The sequence below is a fragment of the Cherax quadricarinatus genome, chromosome 57 (genome assembly GCF_038502225.1).
Source record: "Cherax quadricarinatus isolate ZL_2023a chromosome 57, ASM3850222v1, whole genome shotgun sequence".
In the NCBI taxonomy this organism is placed as follows: Eukaryota; Metazoa; Arthropoda; class Malacostraca; order Decapoda; family Parastacidae; genus Cherax; species Cherax quadricarinatus.
Genome location: NC_091348.1, coordinates 19,536,980 through 19,563,772, shown reverse-complemented (window position 1 = coordinate 19,563,772; position 26,793 = coordinate 19,536,980). Strand labels below are relative to the sequence as shown.

Genomic DNA, 26,793 nt, shown 5'->3' with positions numbered 1-26,793 from the left:
GCTCACTTTTGGCAGCTTCCACGTGTGAGTAGTAAGATTATAAAGTTGTACGCAGGTACCCCTGAGAGTTGCAGTGTTGTTATTGGCTGTGGTGGGGAAGGAAGCTGCTGCTCTCTCACTGCCAACATTCACATCACGCCAGATGAAAGCTTAACCTATCGGTTTCATCTTCTCTATTGTAAAGGAGTGGACTGTCTGTGCTTGAGAAAATAGCGTTTACATAACAACAAACATCTATTGGAAATGATTTAATGAAGAACAAATAATTAATTAGTGCCTGAGAGTCGTTTAATACAGAGAATAAGAGCCGGCATAAACTTGACTGATTCACAAATAGCTAACAGCTTTACAAAAGGAACGAACCTTTATATATATCACATAAATTAATTTGTCAGAATTAAGGCCCATCAGCAAACGACGCTGATAATTAACGACGCTGATAATTAACGTGTATATGAGAAATGCGGATAGCAGGTCTTGTGGTCTGTATCAATACTATCTGATATGCCCTAATACCTATACTTCTGTCAAGATAACTGTTTATGATAGTGAAACAGAAGACGCTCTCGAAATAATTTACGTATATTATGAAAATGACTGGGCCATGGAACGATCTTGATTACTATATATTCGTAGTGTTCAGCCCGTATTTCGCCTTCAGAATCGATCCCCGAGGAATATTTTACTATTAGGTATTCGTATTTGCATTTTAAAACCTGTTTACTATTACCATTAATTTTTGGGCATAAGTTTGCAGTCTATGTGGTATTTTATCGAAAAGTTTCTGGTAACTGACGTATAACAATAAGAAGTTGAGCAGTTCAGGATGTCGTTGCTTTAATTTAGTTCTGTCGTTCCGAATAGGTAAAAATTGTTCAATTAACAAAACTCATTATACATTTCAAGATATATTTTTTCATTTATGTTAATGTAAAAATTAATAATTTTGTACCAAAAGAACCTTAGAAAACTTACCTAACCTTATTATAACAAGCGTAGTTTAATTTAGCCTAATGCAATTAAATATATTTTAGATAACTTTACAGTAATTTAATAATCAAAAGACACAATGAAATATATTTTTTCGCTAGGTTCAGAATGATTTTTGCGAAATAATTGCACACACAAATTTTCGCTTGCTTTTTTCGGCAAGAAGAGCGTTGCTATTTAAGCCAAAATCACAAGTTTTACCCATTCGGCACGACAGTTCAAAAAAGAAATATTTAAAATATTTTGCCAAGTCATTCATTATTTAATACAGTTTTTTTTATCATTATCAGCCCTCTTGATTGTAGCTACAGACAAACTCATTCCAAATACAGTCTTGTCTGGGAACATTTTTCTCCATTATTTTACCCATCAACTTCTCATTCAACATTATACCGCCACTACTACACCTTTGAAAAATGTCTTACTGTTAAAGCATGTATACTTTTCAATAAACCAGTTTCTTAGCAAATTTCCCTCTTGAAACGATAAGTTCTTGTGGCGTGATTAATAGTGCCTTTTAAAATTCTACTTCTTAAAAATACTTTTATTGCGCATTAGGAAAAATGGCTTTGTTGTTAAATCAACGAAGAACATAATCATTAGTCTGCCTCACACTGAATGAACTGCATTCTCATTTTTCTCTTCGAAGCGAAGATTTTGTTGCAGCCATTTTAATAGCAGCAGCCTGATGAGACTTCAAGGCATATAAACACTTTCACTGAATAAATATTAGTAAGATTACCAGCAATGTTTTAGGTAAACAGACACATGCAACTAATGAGTCATGGTATTTATATTATATATATATATATATATATATATATATATATATATATATATATATATATATATATATATATATATATAAATATATATATATATGTCGTGCCGAATATGTAAAACTGGCCAATTAGCAAGAATTCATTTAAAATTAAGTCCTTTCTAAAATTTTCTCTTATACGTTTAAAGATATATTTTTTTAATTAATGTTGATGTAAAAGTTTATAATTTTGCACCAAAAGGAACTTAGAAAAATTATCTAACCTTATTATAACAAGCGCAATTTATATTAGCCTAACTCAACTAAATATATTTTAGATTTGTTTACAATAATTTAATACTAAATAAACACAGTGAAATATATTTTTTTCGTTTGGTTCAGAATGATTTTGGCGAAATTATTGCATACACAAATTTTCACTTGTCCTGTATGGCAAGATGAGCGTTGTTATTTAAGCCAAGATCGCAAGTTCTGCCTATTCGGCACGACATATATATATATATATATATATATATATATATATATATATATATATATATATATATATATATATATATATATATATATATATATATATATATATATATATATATATATATATATATATATATATATATATATATGCAATAAGGTCACAGTAGACAGGTGATATCACAATATGCAGAACAACAACTGTGAAAAAATAGTGAAATTCCAAGAGCTTTCGTGACTTCTCACACTGATAATGTGAAAAGTCACGAAAGCGCTTGAAATTTCACTATTTCTTTTCACAGTGGTTGTTTTGCACACACACACACACACACACACACATAGTAGTCAAAAAGGGAATAGTTTGGGAAGCGATGTAGTGGAGGCAGGATCCATGCATAGCTTTAAGCAGAGGTATGATAAAGCTCAAGGTTCAGGGAGATTGACCTAGTAGTGACCAGTGAAGAGGCGGGGCCAGGAGCTCGGACTTGACCCCTGCAACCTCAACTAGGTGAGTACACTCAGTGAAGAGGCGGGGCCAGGAGCTGAGTCTGGACCTCTGCAACCACAATTAGGTGAGTACACACACACACACACACACACATATTTCTTGTCAGAGTAGTCAGGAAGTGGAATAGCCTAGCAAGTGAGGTAGTGGAGGCAGGAACCATACCTAGCTTTAAGATGAGGTATGATAAAGCTCATGGAGCAGGGAGAGAGAGGACCTAGCAGCACTCGGTGAAGAGGCGGGGCCAGGAGCTGACAAACCATACCCCCGGCCGGGATTGAACCCGCGGTCATAGTCTCAAAACTCCAGCCCGTGGTCTAGTGGCTAACGCGACGGGCTGGAGTTTTGAGACTCTATGACCGCGGGTTCAATCCCGGCCGGGGGTATGGTTTGTTTGCAATCGTGTCATTACGATTTCTTGAGTTATGATTAATAATATTGTACCTAAATGATTTAATTTGAAATTTGTTGCTATATTTTAAAGTTAGACATTATCTCTCTTTATTTTAACATTCTCGTATTATTAACTTTTTTTTTTTATCAGTTCAGCAGTCAACACATATAGTGTTGGATATTTTCTCAAAAATATTGTCTTTACTTATCGATTTAGTAAATATACAAAAATATACAGTATTATTTATTTTTCTAACAGATTCAGAGGATCACATTCAACTTCCCCAAGGACTGCAGGTTGCTGACTTATAACATAGTTTTGTTAATTTATAATTTGTAGTGTCATAAACAATCCACCTGAAATCAACAACAACTCTCCTGTGCTAATAACAATGCTAGTCAAAGCATCTTAAACATAGTCACTCCGTTTTCTTGCACCCCTTGTGCAACATTCTTGGCAGCTAAAGGGGGTGGTAATGTACCCTCCTGGTCGACCATGAAGCAGTACGCCAACTTCGATTGCCTACTCACCACTCTGGGTATAGGACGGTGGACATTCCTCATGTTCAGTTCGTATATATTATGTAAGTACCTGAATTCAACCCTTCATCTATGTTTTTCACCATGCTTGTGAAAATGCGCTCGAAATTTCATAGTACGCCTAGCTTATTAGACGTATACCACCAGGCTTCCAAAATTTTCCTCTAGTTGGGCTAAACCGAAATATAGAATAATATTAGCATTAGTAATTGAAGAACACGTTGCACCCTTAACTAGAGTGGTATTATAAGATGACTGAGTTCTCCTTTCTAGCACTATGTTAATACTGTGTGTATGGCACAGATGGTTACTGAAATATAAACTCGTTAATAATTCATACTTTATATTCTGTAATGATCGATGTAAGTAAATTATTATTATTATTATTATTATTATTATTATTATTATTATTATTATTATTATTATTATTATATATCTTTATACGTTGCAGGGACGTTGTTGCTGCCTTATTTCTCCCTGGGAGGTGCCTTTTACAATCCCACTGTGGCTCACTGGTGTCGAGTGCCAGAGTTCGATAACTCTAACTGGACCCTTGAGCAGCGCCTGAACTACTCCATTCCCTGGTATACTGTAGTGCACTACCAGATATACCAATATGTACCCCATACTATGATCTACGGTTTCATACCTTTGTCGGTACTCTAGTGCACTCTGTACATTGCTACTTTCATACCTTGTTCATTTCTTTATACCCTCGTTCACTTCTTATTCCCATTCACTTCTTAAACTCGCTCACGCCTTTATACCCTCGTTAACTTTTCCATACCCTCGTTCACTCTTCCATACCCTCGTTCACTCTTCCTTAGCCCTCTTCATATATTTACCAAAACATTTTAGAAAAAAAAATGCTGGGCAACGGCCTGTTAATTTTGAGTTAATTCGAATAATTTGATTTATATTTAGTTGAATAAATGAACTAAGTTGGAGACTACATAAAAAATTTAGTTTTAAATTATTTTCTTTGGTAATACTTTTGGTAGTTTCAGTACCCTACATCCTTGCCTAGCATCTCTAATGTTACATATTGTTATCTTGATTTTATTCAAGATAATGTGTAGCATAGCATTTAATTATCACTGGTAGTTTTTTTTTTTAAGGGAAGGGAACAGCATAATCTGTTCATCTATATAAGCATATAATATTCAAAACCACGGGGGGATTTGAATGATAGCTCTAGGCCTTTCGTGTTGCACTCAGCACATCAGGAGCTTGCAGAAATGAGTAGGAAGTCTAGGTAGATCCGCTCAAGAGAACGACTCTAGCTAGAATGAGTTGGCATCAAGCAGACAAGTGCCACGTGCCAGAGAGATGAAGGCAAGATATTAAAAAAGTAGCAGTAGAAAGCAAACAGAAGCCCATCGACATTAAATATTTAGTAATGACCTAGCAATCACAACATTAATGACATGATAACTACCAGCAACATGCCGTCAGACTTCATATCGTTATCATTATACAAGATTTTTATATCTAATTTCTAAAGTATCTGGCATCTAAAAAAAAACATACCACGGGCGGGATTTGAACCCGCGGTCAGAGAGTCTGGAGTTTTGAGACTCTCTGACCGCGGGTTCAAATCCCGCCCGTGGTATGGTTTGTTTGCAATCGTGTCATTAAGATTTCGTGAGTCATATATGGCATCTTTCCGTAGGAAAATTCCATCGCATACAAAGAAAATGGGTCTAGAGGAAGCAGCAAAAAGGAGAACTGTCCTATTTTCAGAGACTGGCAGCCTTCATCTTTAGGTAAACGCTGGTTTTTCCATAAGGTGCTTGATGATATCTCATTTTAGGTAGAGTCGTTCCCTTGAAAAAATCTACCTGAACTTCCTACTGTTGTAGGTAATAACTGCAATCATTAATATATAAGAACATAAGAACGAAGGAACACTGCCGCAGGCCTACTGGCCCATGCGAGGCAGGTCCAAGTCTCCTACCGGCTTAAGCCAATGCACCCAACCTAGTCAGGTCAGGTCACCTTGACTTAAGGGAGGAACACGGCAACCGTCCTGGTAGCACAAGCTAATCAGGTCCAACTCACACCCACCCACACCCACTCATGTATTTATCCAACCTATTTTTAAAGCTACACAACGTTCTGGCCTCTATAACTGTACTTGGGAGTTTGTTCCACTCATCCACAACTCTATTACCAAACCAGTACTTTCCTATATCCTTCCTGAATCTGAATTTTTCTAACTTAAAACCATTGCTGCGAGTCCTGTCTAGGCTAGATATTTTCAGCACACTATTTACATCCCCTTTATTTATTTCTGTCTTCCATTTATACACCTCAATCATATCCCCCCTAATTCTACGTCTTTCTAGAGAGTGAAGATTCAGGGCCCTTAGTCTATCCTCATAGGGAAGGTTTCTGATACATGGGATCAACTTTGTCATCCTCCTTTGTACATTTTCCAGAGCATTTATATCCATTCTGTAATACGGTGACCAAAACTGTGCAGCATAATCTAACTGAGGCCTAACCAAGGATGTATAGAGTTGAAGAACAACCTGAGGACTCCTATTATTTATGCTTCTTGATATAAAGCCAAGGATTCTATTAGCTTTATTGCGAACACTTATGCACTGTTGTCTTGGTTTCAGATTACTGCTAACCAGAACTCCTAAATCTTTTTCGCAATCCGTAATATTAAGATCTACATTATTTAGTTTATATGTGGCATGGTTATTGTCCTGTCCAACATTTAGAACTTTGCATTTGTCTATATTAAACTGCATCTGCCACCTCTCCGACCACTGCATCAGTCTACTCAAATCTTCCTGGAGTGCTCTAATGTCCTCGCCAGAATGAATTCGACGGCCTATTTTGGTGTCATCGGCAAACTTGCTGATGTCGCTCTTTATGCCTTCATCTATGTCGTTTATGTATATTGTGAACAGCAGGGGGCCCAACACTGACCCCTGTGGAACACCGCTCGTGACGCTTCCCCACTCTGATTTCTCCCCATTTATGCAAACTCTCTGCTGCCTATTTGTCAACCATGCCTCTATCCAGGAAAAAATTTCTCCTCCTATTCCATGTGCCTTAATTTTCCTCAATAGTCTCTGATGTGGGACCCTGTCAAAAACATTACTGAAGTCCATGTACACAATATCATATTCATTACCATGATCTACCTCCTCAAATACCTTAGTGAAAAAAGTTAACAAATTCGTAAGGCAGGAACGCCCCTTTGTAAAACCATGCTGAGATTCGTTGATTAATTTATGCTTTTCAAGGTGGCTACGAACTGCCTCGGCAATTATTGATTCCATAAATTTTCCCACTATGGAGGTTAGGCTTATTGGTCTATAGTTTGAAGCTAAGGATCTGTCACCTGCTTTGAAAATAGGTATCACATTTGCCATTTTCCACTTATCTGGCACCATGCCAGTTTGTAGTGATATGTTGAAAAGATTAGCCAAAGGTGTGCTAAGCTCCTCTTTACATTCCTTTAGAACCCTTGCATACAGTTCGTGTGTTAGTTAACTGACACAAGCCTGTTGCTTCTGACTTCGAGCCAGAAGCAACAGGCGTCATTTAGTTACGAGTCAGTGACTCGTAACTAAATTATGCGTGGAATATGTGTTGTTCAAAATAGTTTCTACAGATGTTTCATTCATGGTGATAAGTATGCACACATTAATATTTCTTGGTGAGGAATACAAAGTCGAAAATATGACAGTGCTCTATATTTCTCACTCTGGAGCTCTAAAACAGAGGTTGGACTTTTCCTCTCGTTACTTGGACTGAACGTGAATATTTCCTCTTGATTAAAATAAACATCTTCAACACAGTATTCAGCTTCTGTGGGGGTGTTAGTGCAGTTGATGTGTTTATTAAACTTGATCTTTAATTCCTGACGAAGGCTTATGTTTTGCAGGGAAGACAACGGTGAACAACTGAAGAGGTCACAATGCCGCATGTTCGTAAGAGATTACGAGGCTGTGGCGCAGCTGCCTTGGACCCCTGATCTTGTGGTTTCCCAGGAGGAGGAAAGTTTATTGGAGACACAATCTTGTGACCACTGGGAATATGACACATCTGTCTTCTCCTCTACTGTATCTATGGAGGTGAGGCCTATTATTGTTATTGTTACTCTGAGTGAACAAAATAATATTAAAGAATCTGTGTTAGTGCGTCATTTCACATGGCTCTTTTATTAGTGTGAACTGATAAGCTCCAGTGATACAGATTAAAGTTTTTCTTAATAGTTTTTCTGGTATTTTTACGTTACTGTAAAACTATCAAGATTACAGTGTTTCTACTGGAAATGCATTCTTCTGCTTCAACAAAATAATTTTGAAATACAAAAAATTAGCGCCAAATTAGGCCAAAAAAAGACTAGAGGTTAATGGCCATACAGGAGCTTTTGAGTTATCAAGCAATTAAAGTAATTAACTCAGGTTTTTAGTGGCCTGATGGCCTGGTGGCTAAAGCTCCCGCTTCACACACGGAGGGCCCGGGTTCGATTCCCGGCGGGTGGAAACATTTCGACACGTTTCCTTACACCTGTTGTCCTGTTCACCTAGCAGCAAATAGGTACCTGGGTGTTAGTCGACTGGTGTGGGTCGCATCCTGGGGGACAAGATTAAGGACCCCAATGGAAATAAGTTAGACAGTCCTCGATGACGCACTGACATGGGTTATCCTGGGTGGCTAACCCTCCGGGGTTAAAAATCCGAACGAAATCTTATCTTATCTTATCTTCATTGAGATTACATCATTATAGTATTATACAGCTGCGTACCTTAAACTTTAGGGTATAACAGATATATGACAGTAAGCCTATCCTTAATAAATTAACATGTAGGCTGAATCACTGGAAATGTAGCCTACTGCTTTCATCTTTTCTGAAAATAATTCTTATACTTCCCATATTGTCATAATATTTTTACATTAGTCTTGTTTCATCGCGTAAAATTACATTTGGGATGTTACATTAATTCTTTAGCAAACATTTTGTCATATTTCCATTCGAGCTGCATGTGTAATAATTTATTGGCTGTTCAAAAACCTCGTGCTAATGCAGTAGTTAAAATTACAAGCGAATTCTCTTTCCTCTAGCTATTAATGGAAGATCACAGATTACAGGGCAACTATTTCTGTGACTTTTTTTTTGGCAATTTCGAAAGCGGTTCTAATTACTTGTTAATGTTTGTATACATGCAGTCCACTAATAAATAATAATTGTTAAAATTACCACTCCGGTAATTGTCAGTTTTTTTTTATGTGGACTTCAAGATCAATGAGGGTTTGTGCAGTTTGTACACTAAGTGTCATAGTTAATTAAGGAACTAAAGCACTTTCCTGGCCTTGTTCGAAACAAGTCTGTAATGGAGAAGTTGTAATTTAGCGAATTGATAAGTCTTCCTGGGTTTCTGTTATACATTATTCGTGGTAAATATATATTATTTCTACATGTTTTGACAGATACATATACGTTGAGTAATTGTGTTGGATTTTATGCGAGGTCAGCGTGCTTGTATGTAGAGAGAGAGAGAGAGAGAGAGAGAGAGAGAGAGAGAGAGAGAGAGAGAGAGAGAGAGAGAGAGAGAGAGAGAGAGAGAAAGATTATACTTATATTTATGGAGAAAATGGGAGGTAATCAGTTTTGATTCAAGGGAGGTTAGGGTAGCTCCAATTAATTGGGTCAAGATCTCTTCACTGCATCTAGCAATATGGCACCCTGCTTCCTTCTCTAGTTCAATGGGAAAATGTTCATTTCATAACGTAAGGGACCAGAGTTTGATTCACAATTGGGGTGAGACAGAGGCGGGGCCAGGAGCTGAGTATCGACCCCTGAAATCACAATTAGGCGAGTACAATTAGGTGAGTACATATGGGCAAGTCTCCTCGCACCTACCTCTGTTTACATAGAAATAAATACGTATTTGGGCGCTAGCCAACTGTTCTGGGTAGCATCCTGGGTGGAGAGAGTATACACTGTTATTATTATCCACTTAAACGTTAAACCCTAAAGGTCCTATAGCAATGATGGGAGTGATGTGCGAAAGTAGCAAGTGCGAAAGTTACGAGTGAAGGGTAGGAGTATGCTAAGTTAGTGGAGGTGTGGGGTTAGTGCAAGAATAATATTGAAATAAAAGTTGTACAACGGGTTAGTTTTCTTTAAAAGAAATAAATCTACATCATAGGTAGGACTTTCTGCGAGGACGTAGGTTAGTTGGTTAAAGATATTTGAAGCTCATAGACTACACGAGAGTAATTAAGACTACATAAAACCTGTTCATCACCAAGCAAGAATACTGTCGCACCTAAAACAGGGATTATAGTAAGCTGAGAATCATAATACCTCTTGTTGTATATATCATGTGTATATCTTAGAGATGAACTTTCAAGTGAGCTGAGATAGCGTAAGTACTCATAAACCATACCACGGGCGGGATTTGAACCCGCGGTCAGAGAGTCTCAAAACTTCAGACCGTCGCGTTAGCTGAGGTAGATTTTCAGCTCAGCCGGTAAATGACTTGAGGTACGTTAAGAGATCTTAGCCTGTAAAATGTGCGTCAAAATGGTACATGGAATGGATACATGTATAACTTTTATAAAATGCTGCATGATATATTCATACTTGTATGTCTATTATATGGTTTAGAAAGACACGTTAGCAAACACTATGACATATTTATTAGAAAACTTTTCACTTCAGTTAGAAGTGATCAAGGTCCCAGGACCGAAACGTTTTCTAATATGTCATAGTGTTTGCTTACGTGTCTTTCTAAACCAACTTCCACATCCCCCCCCCCCAGGCGCTGTATAATCCTCCGGGTTTAGCGCTTCCCCCTTGATTGTAATAATAATAATAATCTAAACCAACTTGTCGGTATTTATTACCAAGGTTTATACCATGTCTATTATATATATATATATATATATATATATATATATATATATATATATATATATATATATATATATATATATATATATATATATATATATATATATTGTGTATCTTTATACGTATATGCTTTTAAACTGTTGTGTTCTGAGCACCTCTGCAAAAAGTGATTATGTGTGAGTGAGGTGAAAATGTTGAATGATGATGAAAGTATTTTCTTTTTGGGGATTTTCTTTCTTTTTTTGGGTCACCCTGCCTCGGTGGGAGACGGCCGACTTGTTAATAAATATATATATATATATATATATATATATATATATATATATATATATATATATATATATATATATATATATATATATATATATATATAATAGACAAACGATACATGTGTGCTGTTAATAAGGTTCCTTGTCTCAGTGGGACCTTGTGTGTGGGAAGGCCAGCCTCAGCCCCTTCTTCCAGAGTTTCTACTTCTTCGGCACAGCTGTCGGAGAGCCCCTTTTAGGCTTCCTGGGTGACAGGTGAGAAACTGAGATGTGGTGGGACTGCTCGTGTTTTTTGTGTATCATAAAACGCTACCTCTACTTACATTTAGGTCACACTACACAGGCATGTACACGTATATGTATACACACACATCTGAGTTTTTTTATGTTTTCTTAATAGTTCTTATTCTTAGTTGTTTCCTCTCGTCTCCATGGGAAAGTGGAGAAGAATCTCTCAATGATAGACGCGCACGTCTGTCTAGCATTATAATCACCAATAATGATAGTACGTTCTACTGAGTATAGGGTGCAAAGTCCAAATAGTTCAACTTCTCAGCAAGAGCATATAAAATTAACATATTGAGAGCAGGGTTCCCTACATAAATACTAACATCATAGTAATAAAGCCTCTCGGTCTTATGGCAAGATGTTGATGAGCGAATAGGTAATACATTAGTAGACTTGAGGTTATGTTCAACAAATGAGCGTAATTTGGGTTGGGATCTTATAAGTACTCTGCTCTCCAGTAGACAAAAGATCAATAGGTTCAGTGGTTACTTAATGATCAAGGTCAGGAAGTCGTAATATTCCAACTAAGGATGGTAAGTTTACGTAAGTTTTGCTCCATTATAGAAATCCTTGGACAGTAAGTTTCTCAGCTTAAAAAGTGGATTTTACTAACAGACCTTGTCCATTTGGTTTGTACATTCCTGCCCTATTAATTTTTAAGTGCCTTTTTATTTCTGAAGAAGCGTGGGAAATCTTTTGTGAATTGTTCTCTGCGGTCTTTTTTTTTATTATGACAGTTGATATCGCCACTGATATCCCCCCACCACCATCTACACTCATTAATCTTACCACCATCATTACGTTCATCCACAGTGCTGTTATCATTAAATGAGCTGATAAGGGACTCGAATTAAACCAAAAATACTTTTGTTATTTCTTTTTAATATGGGTCATTCTAAAATTTTGTACTGTGTTCAGTAATATTACGTAGAAAATATTTTTTTCTCTACTTTCACGTCAGGTATGGACGAAGGCGGATTGTAATAGTCTCCATTGTGGCGTTTACTCTGACGGCTACGTCATCAGCGCTGGTGCCACTCTATTCCTTAGTGCTGGCTGCCCGCTTTGTGCTAGGCGTCATTCATACTATCATCGGCCCCTCTTATATCCAAGGTTGGTACTCCACACGTATATACATTTTTAAATATTATTATATTCATGAAAACTCTAAATCCTTATTGAACGTTCAGCTCAATACTGGAGGAAGAATAACCAAGTAACATAGCCAAAGTTCACTGGCACCCTTAGTTGACTCGCTGGAGAGGCACTTGAGGTGTCGCCTACTCAGACTGTTGCTCCGTGCAAGTTTTTAACAGTTTATCGTGGTCAGCTGATAAAGGATCTAGCCTTCGTGGTGCTCTGAATGACCCACACGGATTTAGCACTTTACATAGAGTATCGTGTCTGTCTATATAATAGAATAACTTTTGTTTTACTGTCATATATGATAAAAATGCACTTATGCTTGATAAATGATCATTTGTAACCATTTTTTCGACTATACTCACACATAACTTTGGCCTCTGAATTGATCTAAATTGCATACTGGATCTTTACTGCGACAAGAATTAGATACATTACATAATGTAAATTAATTTCATGTATTTGAGCAATACTTTAGTTAGGGCTATTAAGACTCGTCTAATAGACAGTAGAATTTTCATAATTGGGTAGGAATTACAATAAGAACTAGTCACAGGTGACGTTTCACAATAACTAGTGTTGGGCTTCTTGCTGTTCGGAATATTTATTAGCAACTTATATGAAAAAATATATATTACTTCCATTATTTGTTCAATAATAAACGGAACATAGAAATAATGAATGAATTTAATAAATTGACTCTCGCCTTCCCTACCAATAATTGCCGACGTACTGTAAAGGCATTGAAAACTTCATACTTAAAGTAGATAATTGAACGAGGTTTGTTATTCATTATCAATTCAAATTTAGTTGATAATGATAAAATAGTGATTACTCAATTTGAAGTTAATGATTTTTAATTTCATTTTCTAATTTTCTTTTAGGAAATATACCGTTTCAAAAAGATGGACCTAATTTCAACGCTGTCTGCTTTTAAATTGGATCCATATATTATTATATTATATTATTATAAAACATAAAGACTGAGATAACTACAGAAATAAGTTCTGTTGAATAATTATAAAGGTCTTGAGGCTTGCCCACCCAAGTTTCGGACCATCTTTGGTCTACTCGCCACTACTCCCTTTGCCGTCACTGGCATGCTCTTCGGCGCCTGGGCTTACTTGGTTCGCGACTGGCGCAAGTTGCAGCTCCTGTGCACACTTCCAGTAGCACTGCTCCTCCTCCATATACCGTAAGTCCCCAGTCGCGGCCAGTCACTATGTACGACATTCAGAGGACTCATATTTTGAAAAAGAAGTACTGGAAATTTTTGATCCTGGTGAGCATACATTAATTTGATGAGGTTTCTAAAGTAGGAACTGTAATATTAATAATTTACTTCCTGTCTTTTTTAAAATGTGAGTTTTCCAAATGATTTTCCACCTACATGTAATGGAGAGTTGAAACTCAGAGATGGCTCAGTTGGTATAAAGTCTGTCGACCGCAAGTGGATCAATGCACTAATAACCCACCAATAAAATGTATTTTCACCCCAATAAGAGTATGATAAATTTTGCACATACACTTCGTGTATATATTGTGAGATACCTAATTAAGGTCAAGTGCTAAGGAGCTAAAATGTTAATAATGTCCTCTATATAAAATATTATTTCATAATGATGTGCATTGTTACTGACTCCTATTTTTTAGTTCCATATGACCTAGGTAATGATTGACACAAATTAAACATGCTGGTTTGATACAATTTGAAGATATACGCTGTAATAGAGATATAGTACTCATAGCATGTTATACCCGATGTGCTGAGTGAACACTTGTATCATTGACTTGTATTTAGTATATAACAGGTACCTATGTATTACTCGGCTGTTGTAGGCCACATCACGGGGAAATGGAGCCCCTTTGTAAATAAATCGTAATGACTTTGTTGAGTTATCCTTGTTTAACACCAGTATACCTTATATAAAATTTTATGATCATGCACGTTTGAAAATGCTTGCGCCTTCTACTACTAGGTTTGTGGACGAGTCCCCCAGATGGTTGATGATGCAAGGACGGTACAAGGTGGCGGCCAACACACTCATGAAGGCTGCTCGTTGGCACAGCGTCACACTTCCTCCTCGCAATGAACTCGAGCAACTCCTAGCAAAATTCCATTCAGAGGTAACTGTTACATTAGTGGTTGAAGAAAATATTTGCGGTCTAGCAGGGTGGACCGTGGAAATATGTTTGTATAATCATAAATTTGTTATTTGAGTTTCATTATTTTTCCTGTTTGTGCGGTTTCTAGATTATATGATAACGATATCTTCTAACGAACCTCAAACTTATAATGATTGTCTTACTAAAATGAAGATTCATATTATTGTGAAGTGTAGCTCCTCTGCCAATTTTCAAGATATTCTTAATTTCTCTAGCCTCAGTATCTGCCGGCACTTGTTTTTCACTTCACTAAATCCCCCGAAATGAACAAAAGGCGTACAGGATGATTTTATTCTAACAACGTTTTGCTCTGTGTAGAGTGAAAGGTTGTCACTATTAATGTTTGTTCTATACTTGTTTTGTCGTCATTACTTTCGGCAGAAGGCTGCTGTAACCAAATCCCCGGAGAACCTCCGCTTTTTTTTTCTTAAATTGCCCGGATAAACAATGACGTCTGTATTTATGTTCACCAATCATTATTTGCCTTACTGGATTTGTGAGTATTGAGTTCCAGTCTTACCATAGTTCACTACATTTTTGCTAACGTAATGACGCAACATTGACTATTTTTTTATATTCAACGTTCCAAGAATAGCAGAGGTATAATACACACGCACGATCACTTTCTTAGCAGTGGTAACGTTAGTTTATCTGAATGAAATCTTTAGTGTCATGAAAATAATAAAAAAAAAATGCGTAATATTATAACCACCATTAACATGGCTTGTTCAGCTGAAGAGATTATGTAATGGGGTGCAATAATATCTGGCCCAAGTCCTTAACAGTAGTTATGATACTGTATATATTTTTACGTTATTGTAAGATTATTAAGATAATGAATATTTATATATGTGATCATTATTTTGTTGATTTTCAGCCTACATTTCTTATCGAGCTTATGTTATGCTCACTAATCAACAGGATGTGGAAGAAAGGAGTGAAACCCGAGACTCGACCACTGGAGCAAGGTGCTGCCTACGCACATGGTGGGAGGACCTGTCCATCCTAGCGAGGATCCCTATCCTTCGCAGGATTACAATAGCACTCTTTGGCTGCTGGTTCTGTACAGGAGTCACCTACTGGGGCATTAGTCTCTCTGGTACTACTTTCAGGTGAGGAATACTTCGCACATAGAAAAATATATATCACAAGAATTAGATTTTGTCTTAAGGGGATCTCAGGAAACTCATTCATCCTTTGAGAGAACTATAAAAATTGATGATAATAATAATGCTAAAACTGATAGGAAACGTCTATAAATAAAAAAATAAGTAAATGTTCAGTTGTTTGGATGACACTCAGTATTTCTTTCGTTTGAATAATAACAAATTTCAGTGTTACCCTTACTGTCCTGTGATTCTACCACTATTCTACAACCTCTCATTCTTAAAAACGAGTTTGCAAACGTCCGAGTGTGAAAATCACTGCATGTTCAACCCCCTTTGTTGTGTAGGAGCTTCAGTAGTATACCCAATATCTTATAATTTTTTTAGCTAAGTCAAGCTAATGAAAACTAAGAAAATTTGTCCTTGAAATATTTGTTGGTTGTAAGAGAAACGGAGTAAACAGTGAACGTTGAAAACTAACATACCGTTAATAGGGCACAATATGTATTTTATGGCACTGGATTGAGTAGACGTTAGGTTCATCAGACTACTACTCACTGCCAAACGTTGCTTTTATACACGTTATATATAATGTTAATAAACGTTTTAACAGGACTGGATAACCATTAAGACACACTTCCCTCTCACTACCAGCACTGACCCCTTCCTGTACATGGTGTTGAGCTCCCTGATGGAGATCCCAGGCTACAGCGGCTTCACTCCCTTTGTGGCCCACTTGGGTCGCCGCTCTGTCTTGGCCTTCAACTTCAGCGTCTGCGCCGCCTCTATACTCACCATCCTTGTCACGCCTTCCAGTAGGCCTTCCTCTTTCATATATACTTCATATTAGGTTATTTCTATTAAGAGAACGTTAATAGTGGAAAATATGCAACCAATTATATACATAAACTTTTGAGTAATTTATCACGTATCTCGTTATTTAAATGTTTTCTATTATAAATCTTTTTTTTGTTTCCAAATAATTCTTTCCAGTTATTATTATTATTATTATTATTATTATTATTATTATTATTATTATTATTATTTATATATATATATATATATATATATATATATATATATATATATATATATATATATATATATATATATATATATATATATATATATATATATATATATTCAACAAGTCGGTCGTCTCCCACCGAGGCAGGGTGACCCAAAAAAGAAAGAAAATCCCCAAAAAGAAAATACATTCATCATCATTCAACACTTTCACCACACTCACACATTATCACTGTTTTTGCAGAGGTGCTCAGGATACAACAGTTTAGAAGCATATACGTATAAAGATACACAACATATCCCTCCAAACTGCCAATATCCCAAACCCCTCCTTTAAAGTGCAGGCATTGTACTTCCCATTTCCAGGACTCAAGTCCGACTATATGAAAATAACCGGTTTCCCTGAATCCCTTCACTAAATATTACCCTGCTCACACTCCAACAGCTCGTCAGGTCCCAAGTACCATTCGTCTCCATTCACTCCTATCTAACATGCTTACGCACGCTTGCTGGAAGTCCAAGCCTCTCGCCCACAAAACCTCCTTTACCCCCTCTCTCCAACTCTTTCGAGGACGACCCCTACCCCTCCTTCCTTCCCCTATAGATTTATATGCTCTCCATGTCATTCTACTTTGATCCATTCTCTCTAAATGACCAAACCACCTCAACAACCCCTCTTCTGCCCTCTGACTAATACTTTTATTAACTCCACACCTTTTCCTAATTTCCACACTCCGAATTTTCTGCATAATATTTACACCACACATTGCCCTTAAACAGGACATCTCCACTGCCTCCAACCGTCTCCTCGCTGCTGCATTCATCACCCAAGCTTCACACCCATATAAGAGTGTTGGTACTACTATACTTTCATACATTCCCTCCTTTGCCTCCATATATATATATATATATATATATATATATATATATATATATATATATATATATATATATATATATAGCGGTACCCATGCATATAGATAAACAGAGAAGGAACCTCTTTCAGACTACCCTAGGATTATCTTCTCGTTGGCATTAGTAGGGAAGCTCTTTATTACTGGGAGCTACGGTATGCTGTATCTGGTCTCCTCCGAGCTCTTCCCTACATGTCTTCGCTCTAGGGGGCTCAACGTCTCCTCTATGATGGCTCGCCTTGGCTCTGTCATCTCCCCTTTCATCATCAAAGTCTTGGTGAGCATAACAGTTTATTTTGATAGCTTTATTATGCGCCCATATTAATCGTGTGTGCAGTAAACACATTTATACCTTCTGAATAATCCACACAGGGAATAACAATGTGCATTTTTCCCTAAATATGGTATCGTTGTAGGCTGCATCGTATTGGTGGTCGCCATCAGTGGTGTTTGGGGTTTGTGCAGCAGTGGGCAGCCTCTTCGCTCTCCTGCTGCCAGAATCTAATAAGAAGCCCTTGCCTGACACTATGGAGCAGCTGGAGGAGATCTACAGCAGCAAATCACACTCAACCACTACACCTAAAAAAACGAATTCCGAGACATCATCTCTCTTAGAGGAGTGTGTCTGATGACATGGCCACTGTCTGAAGCACTTGGAACTTTAAGTGGGAATACATAGGGAAAACGAATAGCAGAGAACTTTAATGTTCACACCGACGGTATCTGCTGAGAACTATCTACTCATATGTAAATTAAAGACCACAGCCGGGCTGTGGTTCGTACGTCGGTTTACGTGCGGCCAACAGTGACAGCCTAGTTGATCAGACCCTGATCCACCACAAGGCCTGGTCTCAGACCGGGCCACGGCGGCGTTGACCCCCGAAACCCTCTCCAGGTAAACTGTCATGTATTATCTAGACGTATTTAAGGAATCTTAAGATAGTAAAGCGTATTGATTACCCACGAAATGAAATGACCGTGTCACCATATGAAGGTGCAGTTTATGTAAATGAGGCGAACAACAGGGCTACTAACACAGCAGAAAGTTCATAGGAATATAACTATGAACCTGTAACTACTGCAAGAATGCCAGCTTCATTCCTGGTACTCCTCATACATTTATCCACAGTCTTTACTTCTAGGAAATTATACATGGGCAACATTGACACCACATTACATTATACATGGGCAATATTGACCCCCAAATTACATTATACATGGGCAATATTGACCCCCAAATTACATTATACATGGGCAATATTGACCCCAAATCACATTATACATGGGCAATATTGACCCCAAATTACATTATACATGGGCAATATTGACCCATAATTACATTATACATGGGCAATATTGACCCCCAAATTACATTATACATGGACAATATTGACCCCCAAATTACATTATACATGGGCAATATTGACCCCCAAATTACATTATACATGGGCAATATTGACCCCCAAATTACATTATACATGGGCAATATTGACCCCAAATCACATTATACATGGGCAATATTGACCCCAAATTACATTATACATGGGCAATATTGACCCATAATTACATTATACATGGGCAATATTGACCCCCAAATTACATTATACATGGACAATATTGACCCCCAAATTACATTATACGTGGGCAATATTGACCCCAAAATTACATTATACATGGGCAATATTGACCCCCAAATTACATTGCACATGGGCAATATTGACCCCCAAATTACATTATACATGGAGAATATTGACCCCAAATTACATTATACATGGGCAATATTGACCCCAAATTACATTATACATGGACAATATTGGCCCCCAAATTACATTATACATGGACAATATTGACCCCCAAATTACATTATACATGGGCAATATTGACCCCCAAATTACATTATACATGGGCAATATTGACCCCCAAATTACATTATACATGGGCAATATTGACCCCCAAATTACATTATACATGGACAATATTGACCCCCAAATTACATTATACATGGGCAATATTGACCCCCAAATTACATTATACATGGGCAATATTGACCCCCAGTTACATTATGCATTTTCACTATCTTGCTTTGGAAAACAGTTTTTTTTAAATATATCGAACAACGTTTTTTTTTATACCTTGAAAATATTTTTTGAAATATATTTAATTTTGCAAATGCTGGCATCCCATGATTCAAGAACTGGTGAAGGGCTCTTGATCCAAACCTCTTCAAGGGGGGCTCCTTGGCGTGGTGAAGAGGCTCTTGGTCTGAGGAATTAGACCTGTCGGTCTACTTCCTCAGACCGAACCTAATTACCCCCCAATCCCCCATTCCCTATCCCATCCTCCCCTTTTTCCTTTCCTCCTCCTCCTCCCCACCCCTCCCTTTTGCCCTTTCTGGCCTTTTTTTTTTTTTTTTTTTTTTTTTTTTCTACAGGCACGCTAGTTCCTAGGTAGGGGAAAGGGTACCGGGGTCCATCCCATTCCGTTGAGGTTCTTGGCGGTGGCGTAGTTTGCCGTGGAATCTGGATTGCCTGGGGATGTCCTGATCCCTTTCCGGTATGGTATCCCGGAGGGTGGCTTTGGGTGTCTCTCGGGCGACGGGTGTATCTCTGGAAGCCACCTTTCGGATTCCGGGGGTGGTGGCTGAAGGAGGTATGCTTTGTGGCAGATTTCCGGCCGCCCTCTCTTTTGTCCACCGAGGTAGCTCGGCAGATGTGAGGTTGCTATCCCGGATTGCCGGTTTACTGGCATGATGGGTAGGGTATGGCACGGGTTCCATGCTGCATCTGCGCTACTTGCGGTGCTGAGGTCCTCTTGGGCGCAGAGGGAGATTTCTGGCACTTTCATTCCTCCTAGGAACTATCCCTCCCCGGTCCCCCCTTTTTTTATTCATTTTTTTATTTTTATTTTCTTTTCTTCTTTCTTTTTTTTTCTTAAAAACAAAAAGAAAGAAGTAACCTAACCATGGCAGCCCTAGTCCATGAACCTGCTACCCCCGGGCCCCTTCTTGATACCGCACCCCGTTCTGACCCTGCCTCGTCTTTGGACCACTCTTCGGACACTCCTCATGCCTCTGTACCTCTTGCCGGTGCTGTTTCCTCACCCGCTTCAGGTACTGAGGCCTCGACTGACTCCTTCGATTTATCTGACCTTCGCTTTCCTCTGACTATGCTTCCGGCCTCTCCCTCTATGGTGCGGCAATTTTCGAATCGCCGGCCCGTTCCACGTCGGACCAACTCTGGTCCCACGCCTAAACGACAATGACAATTACCTGCTGATGATACTTCTCCACCTTCTCGTTCTTCTCAGAAAAGATCGACACGTCCTTCACTACCTTTCCACGCTCAGTTTCAGACTGCACAATGGACTAAATTCTTCACTTTACGACCGACTTCCTCTACTACCTATCTTTCTGACCACAGTATTGGCAAGGCACTCCTACGCCATGTTGGTAAAGATATTTCTTTTCATGCTCTTAAGAGCGGTACGTGCATCGTCACCGTACAAAATGCTACCCAGGCTCATGAGCTTTCTCATCTTTCCCATATCGATACTGTTTCTGTAACTATTGAAAAGCATCATTCCCTCAATTCTTGTAGTGGTACCATCATTCTGCCCCATACCATAGTTCAACAAAATTTCCAGACATGTGGCACTGACATTCTTGAACAGCTGGAACTCCAAGATCTCCCAATCCTCAAGGTAGACACTTACGTTCTTCCTGCCCACGGGCGGAGACGATACCCTAGCAATGTGGCTTGTTTAACTTTTGACAGCCGTGAACTCCCATCCTCAGTTTATGTAGCAGGACATCGGTTACAGGTTCGAAAGGTGATCCCTACACCGCAACAGTGTAGAAATTGCTGGCGATTTGGCCATCCAGCGAAATATTGCAGATCTATCGCCGAATGCCCAGTCTGTGGTGCCGATGACCATTCTAATACGTCTTGCAATCGACCTCCCTCTTGCCTTAATTGTCATGAGGCTCACCCTTCATACTCTCGCCGTTGTCAAGTCTACTTAAACGAGCGGGAAATCTGTTACCTCAAAGAGGCAGAAGGTCTCCCTTATGCCATGGCAGTTTCTCATCTCCGCCTCCAAGGGAGACTACCTCGTGTTTCTTATTCCCGTGTTTCAAAACGTCCCCCCACTTCTGGTATCCCATCTTCTGCACCCACCTCTGTGGTTACCTCTCCCATAGTCACTCCTGTAGCTAATTCTTTTGCTGTCCTCAGCTCAGACGTCCTTACTTCAACGTCTCAGTCTGATCTTGCTTCTCCGTGTTCTCTCTCACAAGCCTCAGTAGCGACGAGATCTCGTATGACACCTCCTCCCAATCGTCCCTCTACTTCTCAAAAGTCAAAAAAAGGTCCGTTAACACCTCCTACCCATCTTCCACCTCCTCATTTTCCCTTCCCTGTCTCTGTACCTGGTTCTCCCCCTCTCACTGGCTCTGTTACAAGTGTAGAGGTTCACCCTCCTCCTCGTACTGTACCTTCCTCCCCTGTTCCCTCCCAAGTTTCTTCCTCTTCGGCCACCTCCCAGGTTTCTACCTCTTCTGTCCCTTTCCACGCTTCTCCAGTTCCCTCCACCCTTCCGTCCCCCCCTACCTTGGTACAGTCCATTACAGTTCCAATCTTTACTCATCCTCCCCCTACCATTTCCAATATTGTCTCCCATACGACGTCTCTGAATTCTGAAACACTTGAAGCAATCTCTGAATATATTGCAGAGACCAAACCATCAATGGACACTGATCCACCCTGCGCTCCTTCTCTCTCCTCTACTCCATCTGCGCAACTCCTTTCTTCACAGCGCACCGTTCCTTCGCTGCTTGAACGTTTTCCACTGCCTCCGCATGTGGACTTTTCTAACCCCTCTAGTCCGTAGGAACCCTTACCTGCGGATTTCAGGTATCTTTATCATTGCCAATCATGGCCTATTTACAGTGGAATATACGCGGCCTCAGGGGTAATCGGGGTGAGCTTCAGATGTTACTCTCCCAGTTTTCCCCTGTTGGTGTTTGCTTACAGGAACCAAAATTACACTCTGCTGTTATCTCTCCCATCTCAGGCTATAATTTATTGTATTCTTCAGATCCTTTTCCTGATGGGACCTTTAATGAAAGTGCCCTTCTTCTATGCGCTGATATTCCGTACCATCAGCTATTTGTTCGTACTTCGCTGCATTACACAGCAGCCCGTATCCACTTGCATAGGTGGTATACGCTCTGTTCTTTATATCTCTCTCCTTCTCAGGCATTATCTATTCCGGATATTGCCTTTCTTGTTTCGTCATTACCACCACCGATTCTGTTACTTGGTGATTTTAATGCCCACCATTTCCTCTGGGGGGTCTCACTGTGATTCCCGTGGCATTCAGTTAGAGGCTTTTCTTGCCACCCACCCCCTCCATGTTTTAAATACATGTACTCACACCCATTTTGATCCTCGGACTCACACTCTCTCTTGCATCGATCTCTCAGTCTGCTCTTCCTCTGCCGCATTAGACTTCACTTGGTCTGTTCTTCCGGACTTACATGACAGCGATCATTTCCCAATCATTCTTACTTCCCCTTCATATTCACCACCTCTTCGCATCCCACGCTGGCAATTAGTCAGGCAAATTGGAACCTTTACTCACACCTAACTGTTTTTAGAGAGGTTCCTTCTTCGTCCTCCATCGATGAGCTTTTACACCTCTTCCCGTCCTCCGTTTTAACCGCAGCTTCTCATTCTATACCCCAATCTTCGGGCAGGCATTCTCAGAAATGCATGCCTTGGTGGTCTCCTGCTTGTGCTCGTGCAGTACGTTTGAAACGCGCTGCATGGGGCAGGTACCGGTACAATAGAACCACAGAGAGACTTCTTGAATTTAAGCAGAAGCATGCGATTGCTCGCCGTGTCATCCGTGACGCTAAACGCACTTGCTGGCGAGATTATGTCTCCACCATCACCTCTGCTTCCTCTATGAGTGCAGTCTGGAAAAAAGTACGAAAACTGAGTGGTAAATATTCTCCTGACCCGGCTCCTGTTCTGCGGGTTGCCGGTGTTGATATAGCAAACCCACTAGATGTTGCCAATGAAATTGGCAATCATCTGGTCCGTATTTCTCAGGGACTCCATCTATGCCCCTCATTTCTTTCCTCAAAGTCTGCCAGAGAGTTAGCACCCTTGGACTTTTCTTCTCTCAGAGAAGAACAGTATAATGTGCCTTTTACACTTCAAGAATTGGAGGCAACACTCTCAGCTTGCCGATCATCGGCAGCTGGGCCTGACTACATTCATATTCGTATGCTACAACATTTACATCAGTCAGCCCTTGCAGTCCTATTACGCCTTTACAATCTTATTTGGTCACAAGGAGTTCTTCCACAGCTGTGGAAATGTGCCATTGTTCTCCCTTTCCGCAAACCAGGCACTACGGGACATGAAACCTCCCACTATCGTCCCATTGCTCTTACCAGTGCAGTTTGCAAAGTGATGGAACGCCTAGTAAATAGACGTTTAGTGTGGTATTTAGAGACACACAACAGTCTCTCCACTCGTCAATATGGCTTTCGTAAGGGACGTTCTACCATAGACCCCTTACTACGCTTGGATACGTATGTTCGTAATGCCTTTGCGAATAACCACTCAGTTATTGCCATATTTTTTGACCTTGAGAAGGCATATGACACAACTTGGAGGTATAATATTTTAGCCCAAGCCCACTCCTTAGGCCTTCGAGGCAATCTACCATCCTTCCTTAAGAACTTTTTAACTGACAGGCATTTCCGTGTTCGGGTTAATAATGTGCTCTCCCCGGACTTTATCCAAGCTGAAGGTGTCCCCCAGGGATGTGTTCTGAGCACAACACTTTTTCTCCTTGCTATTAATGATTTGGCCTCTAGTCTTCCATCAAATATTTGGTCATCACTCTATGTTGATGACTTCGCTATTGCCTGTGCAGGCGCTGACTGTCACCTTATTACAGTTTCTCTCCAGCATGCAGTCGACCGTGTTTCCAATTGGGCCACCACACGTGGGTTTAAATTTTCCAGCACTAAAACCCACCAAATTACTTTCACTAGACGCTCTGTCATCTCCGATCACCCTTTGTACCTCTATGGCTCCCGTATCCCTGAACGTGATACAGTCAAGTTTCTGGGCCTCCTCTTTGGTCGTAGGTTATCCTGGAAACCTCACATTACCTCTCTGAAGACAACTTGCCACAGCCGGCTGAACCTCCTTAAAACCCTTGCTCATCTTTCATGGGGAGCTGATCGTCGAACCCTCCTTCGCCTACATTCCACCCTTATTTTATCGAAACTTGATTATGGTGACCAGATCTATTCAGCGGCATCTCCTGCTACTCTCTCTAGCCTTAACCCCATTCATCACCAAGGATTACGTTTATGCCTTGGTGCTTTTCGCTCTTCCCGTCGAGAGCCTCTATGCAGAAGCGAACGTTCCATCCTTATCCGATTGCAGTGATGCCCATTGCCTTCGCTACTATGTACGCTCTCATGATCTCCGCAATCCTTCCATTTATAGAATGGTCACGGATATTAGTAGACATTCTTTATTTGTTCGCCGCCCCTGTTTACTCCGTCCCTTCTCTCTTCGCCTTCATTCGCTCTTGTCTTCTCTTCAATTACCACCTTTCTATGTACATGTAGCATCTCACTTTTCCCTACCCCCCTGGGAAGTTCCAGCTGTTCGAGTCTGTTCTTTCTCTCTCCCTTGCTCGAAAGCCCAACTGTCTATGGTCGCTTCCCGCTCTCATTTTCTTGACCACTTTCACTCTCATTCTCATGCCATTGCTGTGTACACAGATGGCTCTAAGTCTTCTGACGGCGTAGGATTCGCAGCAGTGTTTCCGGACAGCGTCGTACAAGGGCATTTACTATCTTCGGCTAGTATTTTTACTGCTGAATTGTATGCCATCCTTACAGCACTTATCCGTATTGCATCTATGCCTGTGTCATCATTTGTGGTTGTCTCAGACTCCCTTAGTGCTTTACAGGCTATACAGAAATTTGATACACCTCACCCGTTAGTCCTCCGTATCCAACTTTGGCTACGCCGCATCTTTACCAAGCATAAAGATATTGTTTTTTGTTGGGTCCCTGGTCATGTTGACGTACAGGGCAATGAACAGGCAGACACTGCTGCGCGGTCAGCAGTACATGACCTACCAGTTTCATGTAGAGGTATTCCATTTACAGACTATTTTGCTGCAATATCTTCCCAACTTCACACCCGTTGGCAACAACGTTGGTCTACTATGCTCGGCAACAAACTTCAATCTATTAAACCGAGTATAGGTTACTGGCCGTCTTCTTATCACCAGTGTCGAGGTTGGGAGACTACTCTCTCCCGTCTTCGCATTGGCCATACTCGTCTTACTCATGGACATCTCATGGAGAGGCGCCCTGCTCCTCTCTGTGAGAATTGCCAAGTTCCATTATCAGTCAGCCACATTCTGTTGGACTGCCCACTTTATCAACGAGCACGCAGAATTTACCTCTGTCGTCGTCTTCGCTCTGCTGCTCTCTCTTTACCTTCCCTTCTCGCTGATGGACCCACCTTTCATCCAGACTCTCTCATTGACTTTTTGACAACAACTGACTTACTTCACAAATTCTGATACCTTCAGCCCTTTCTACTTCAATCTCTTGCTACCCTCTACCCCCGTACTATCCCCTGCCCCGCTGTTTTCTGTAACCTACTGATCATCCCTCCTCCTTTCTGCCATCCAATACCCTCGCTTCCTTCCCTACCCTGCAGCACTGTATAGCCCTTGTGGCTTAGCGCTTCTTTTTGATTATAATAATAATAATCTTGATCCAAAGAAACGGACATACCCACGCCTTCCTTGGATCAAACCTGATTAACCCCTCATTTCTCAAGCACTGAAAGGCCCCTGCGAGTTTAGAGTTTATAAGCATAATCTATTAGAAGAAAGGTCTAATTATGTTCTAATTATTTTTATGAGTACAATAAATTTATATTTAATTTTTTACTAGTAGAAAATTATATACCTTTATGAAAAAAATTATACATATTTTGTTGTGATTTATACCTGGTCAAAATAAACTGGCCTTGATGTAGATATGGGGCTCTTGATCCAAGGACTTTAACCTGCCCTCGCTTTATTTGGATTGAACCTAATTGCCTCCTATTCCATAATCATATGACTTCTAGGGGGTTTAGCGCTCCCCAAAACGTAACAAAAATAGCAAGTATATATATGTATTATATATATATATATATATATATATATATATATATATATATATATATATATATATATATATATATATATATATATATA

General features: G+C 39.6%; 1 protein-coding gene across 3 annotated transcripts; it reads left to right on the top strand.

The window, feature by feature from the left end:
• Positions 1-70: 70 nt before the first annotated feature.
• LOC128693545 (organic cation transporter protein) lies at positions 71-26,481 on the top strand. 3 transcript variants are annotated; one of them, XM_070097389.1, is made up of 12 exons: positions 71-178; positions 3,400-3,724; positions 4,132-4,264; positions 7,588-7,777; positions 10,987-11,090; positions 12,085-12,236; positions 13,293-13,461; positions 14,246-14,393; positions 15,354-15,544; positions 16,193-16,353; positions 17,571-17,755; positions 17,895-26,481. In XM_070097389.1, exons 2-12 carry the CDS (start codon positions 3,637-3,639, stop codon positions 18,105-18,107), a joined length of 1,734 nt encoding a protein of 577 aa, XP_069953490.1. In that variant the 5' UTR covers positions 71-178; positions 3,400-3,636; the 3' UTR covers positions 18,108-26,481. The 3 variants fall into 3 exon arrangements, with proteins under 3 accessions (XP_069953490.1, XP_069953493.1, XP_069953494.1); XM_070097392.1 differs by having other exon boundaries at positions 82-692; XM_070097393.1 differs by lacking the exon at positions 71-178 and adding an exon at positions 2,470-2,750.
• The last annotated feature ends 312 nt before the right edge of the window (positions 26,482-26,793 follow it).

Coding starts and splice junctions, on each gene's coding strand:
- LOC128693545 (XM_070097389.1), top strand. CDS start 3,637: ATGAAGCAGTACGCCAACTTCGATTGCCTACTCACCACTCTGGGTATA. Junction 15,545..16,192: donor CTCTCTGGTACTACTTTCAG/GTGAGGAATACT, acceptor TCTCACTACCAG/CACTGACCCCTTCCTGTACA. Junction 17,756..17,894: donor CTTTCATCATCAAAGTCTTG/GTGAGCATAACA, acceptor GTATCGTTGTAG/GCTGCATCGTATTGGTGGTC.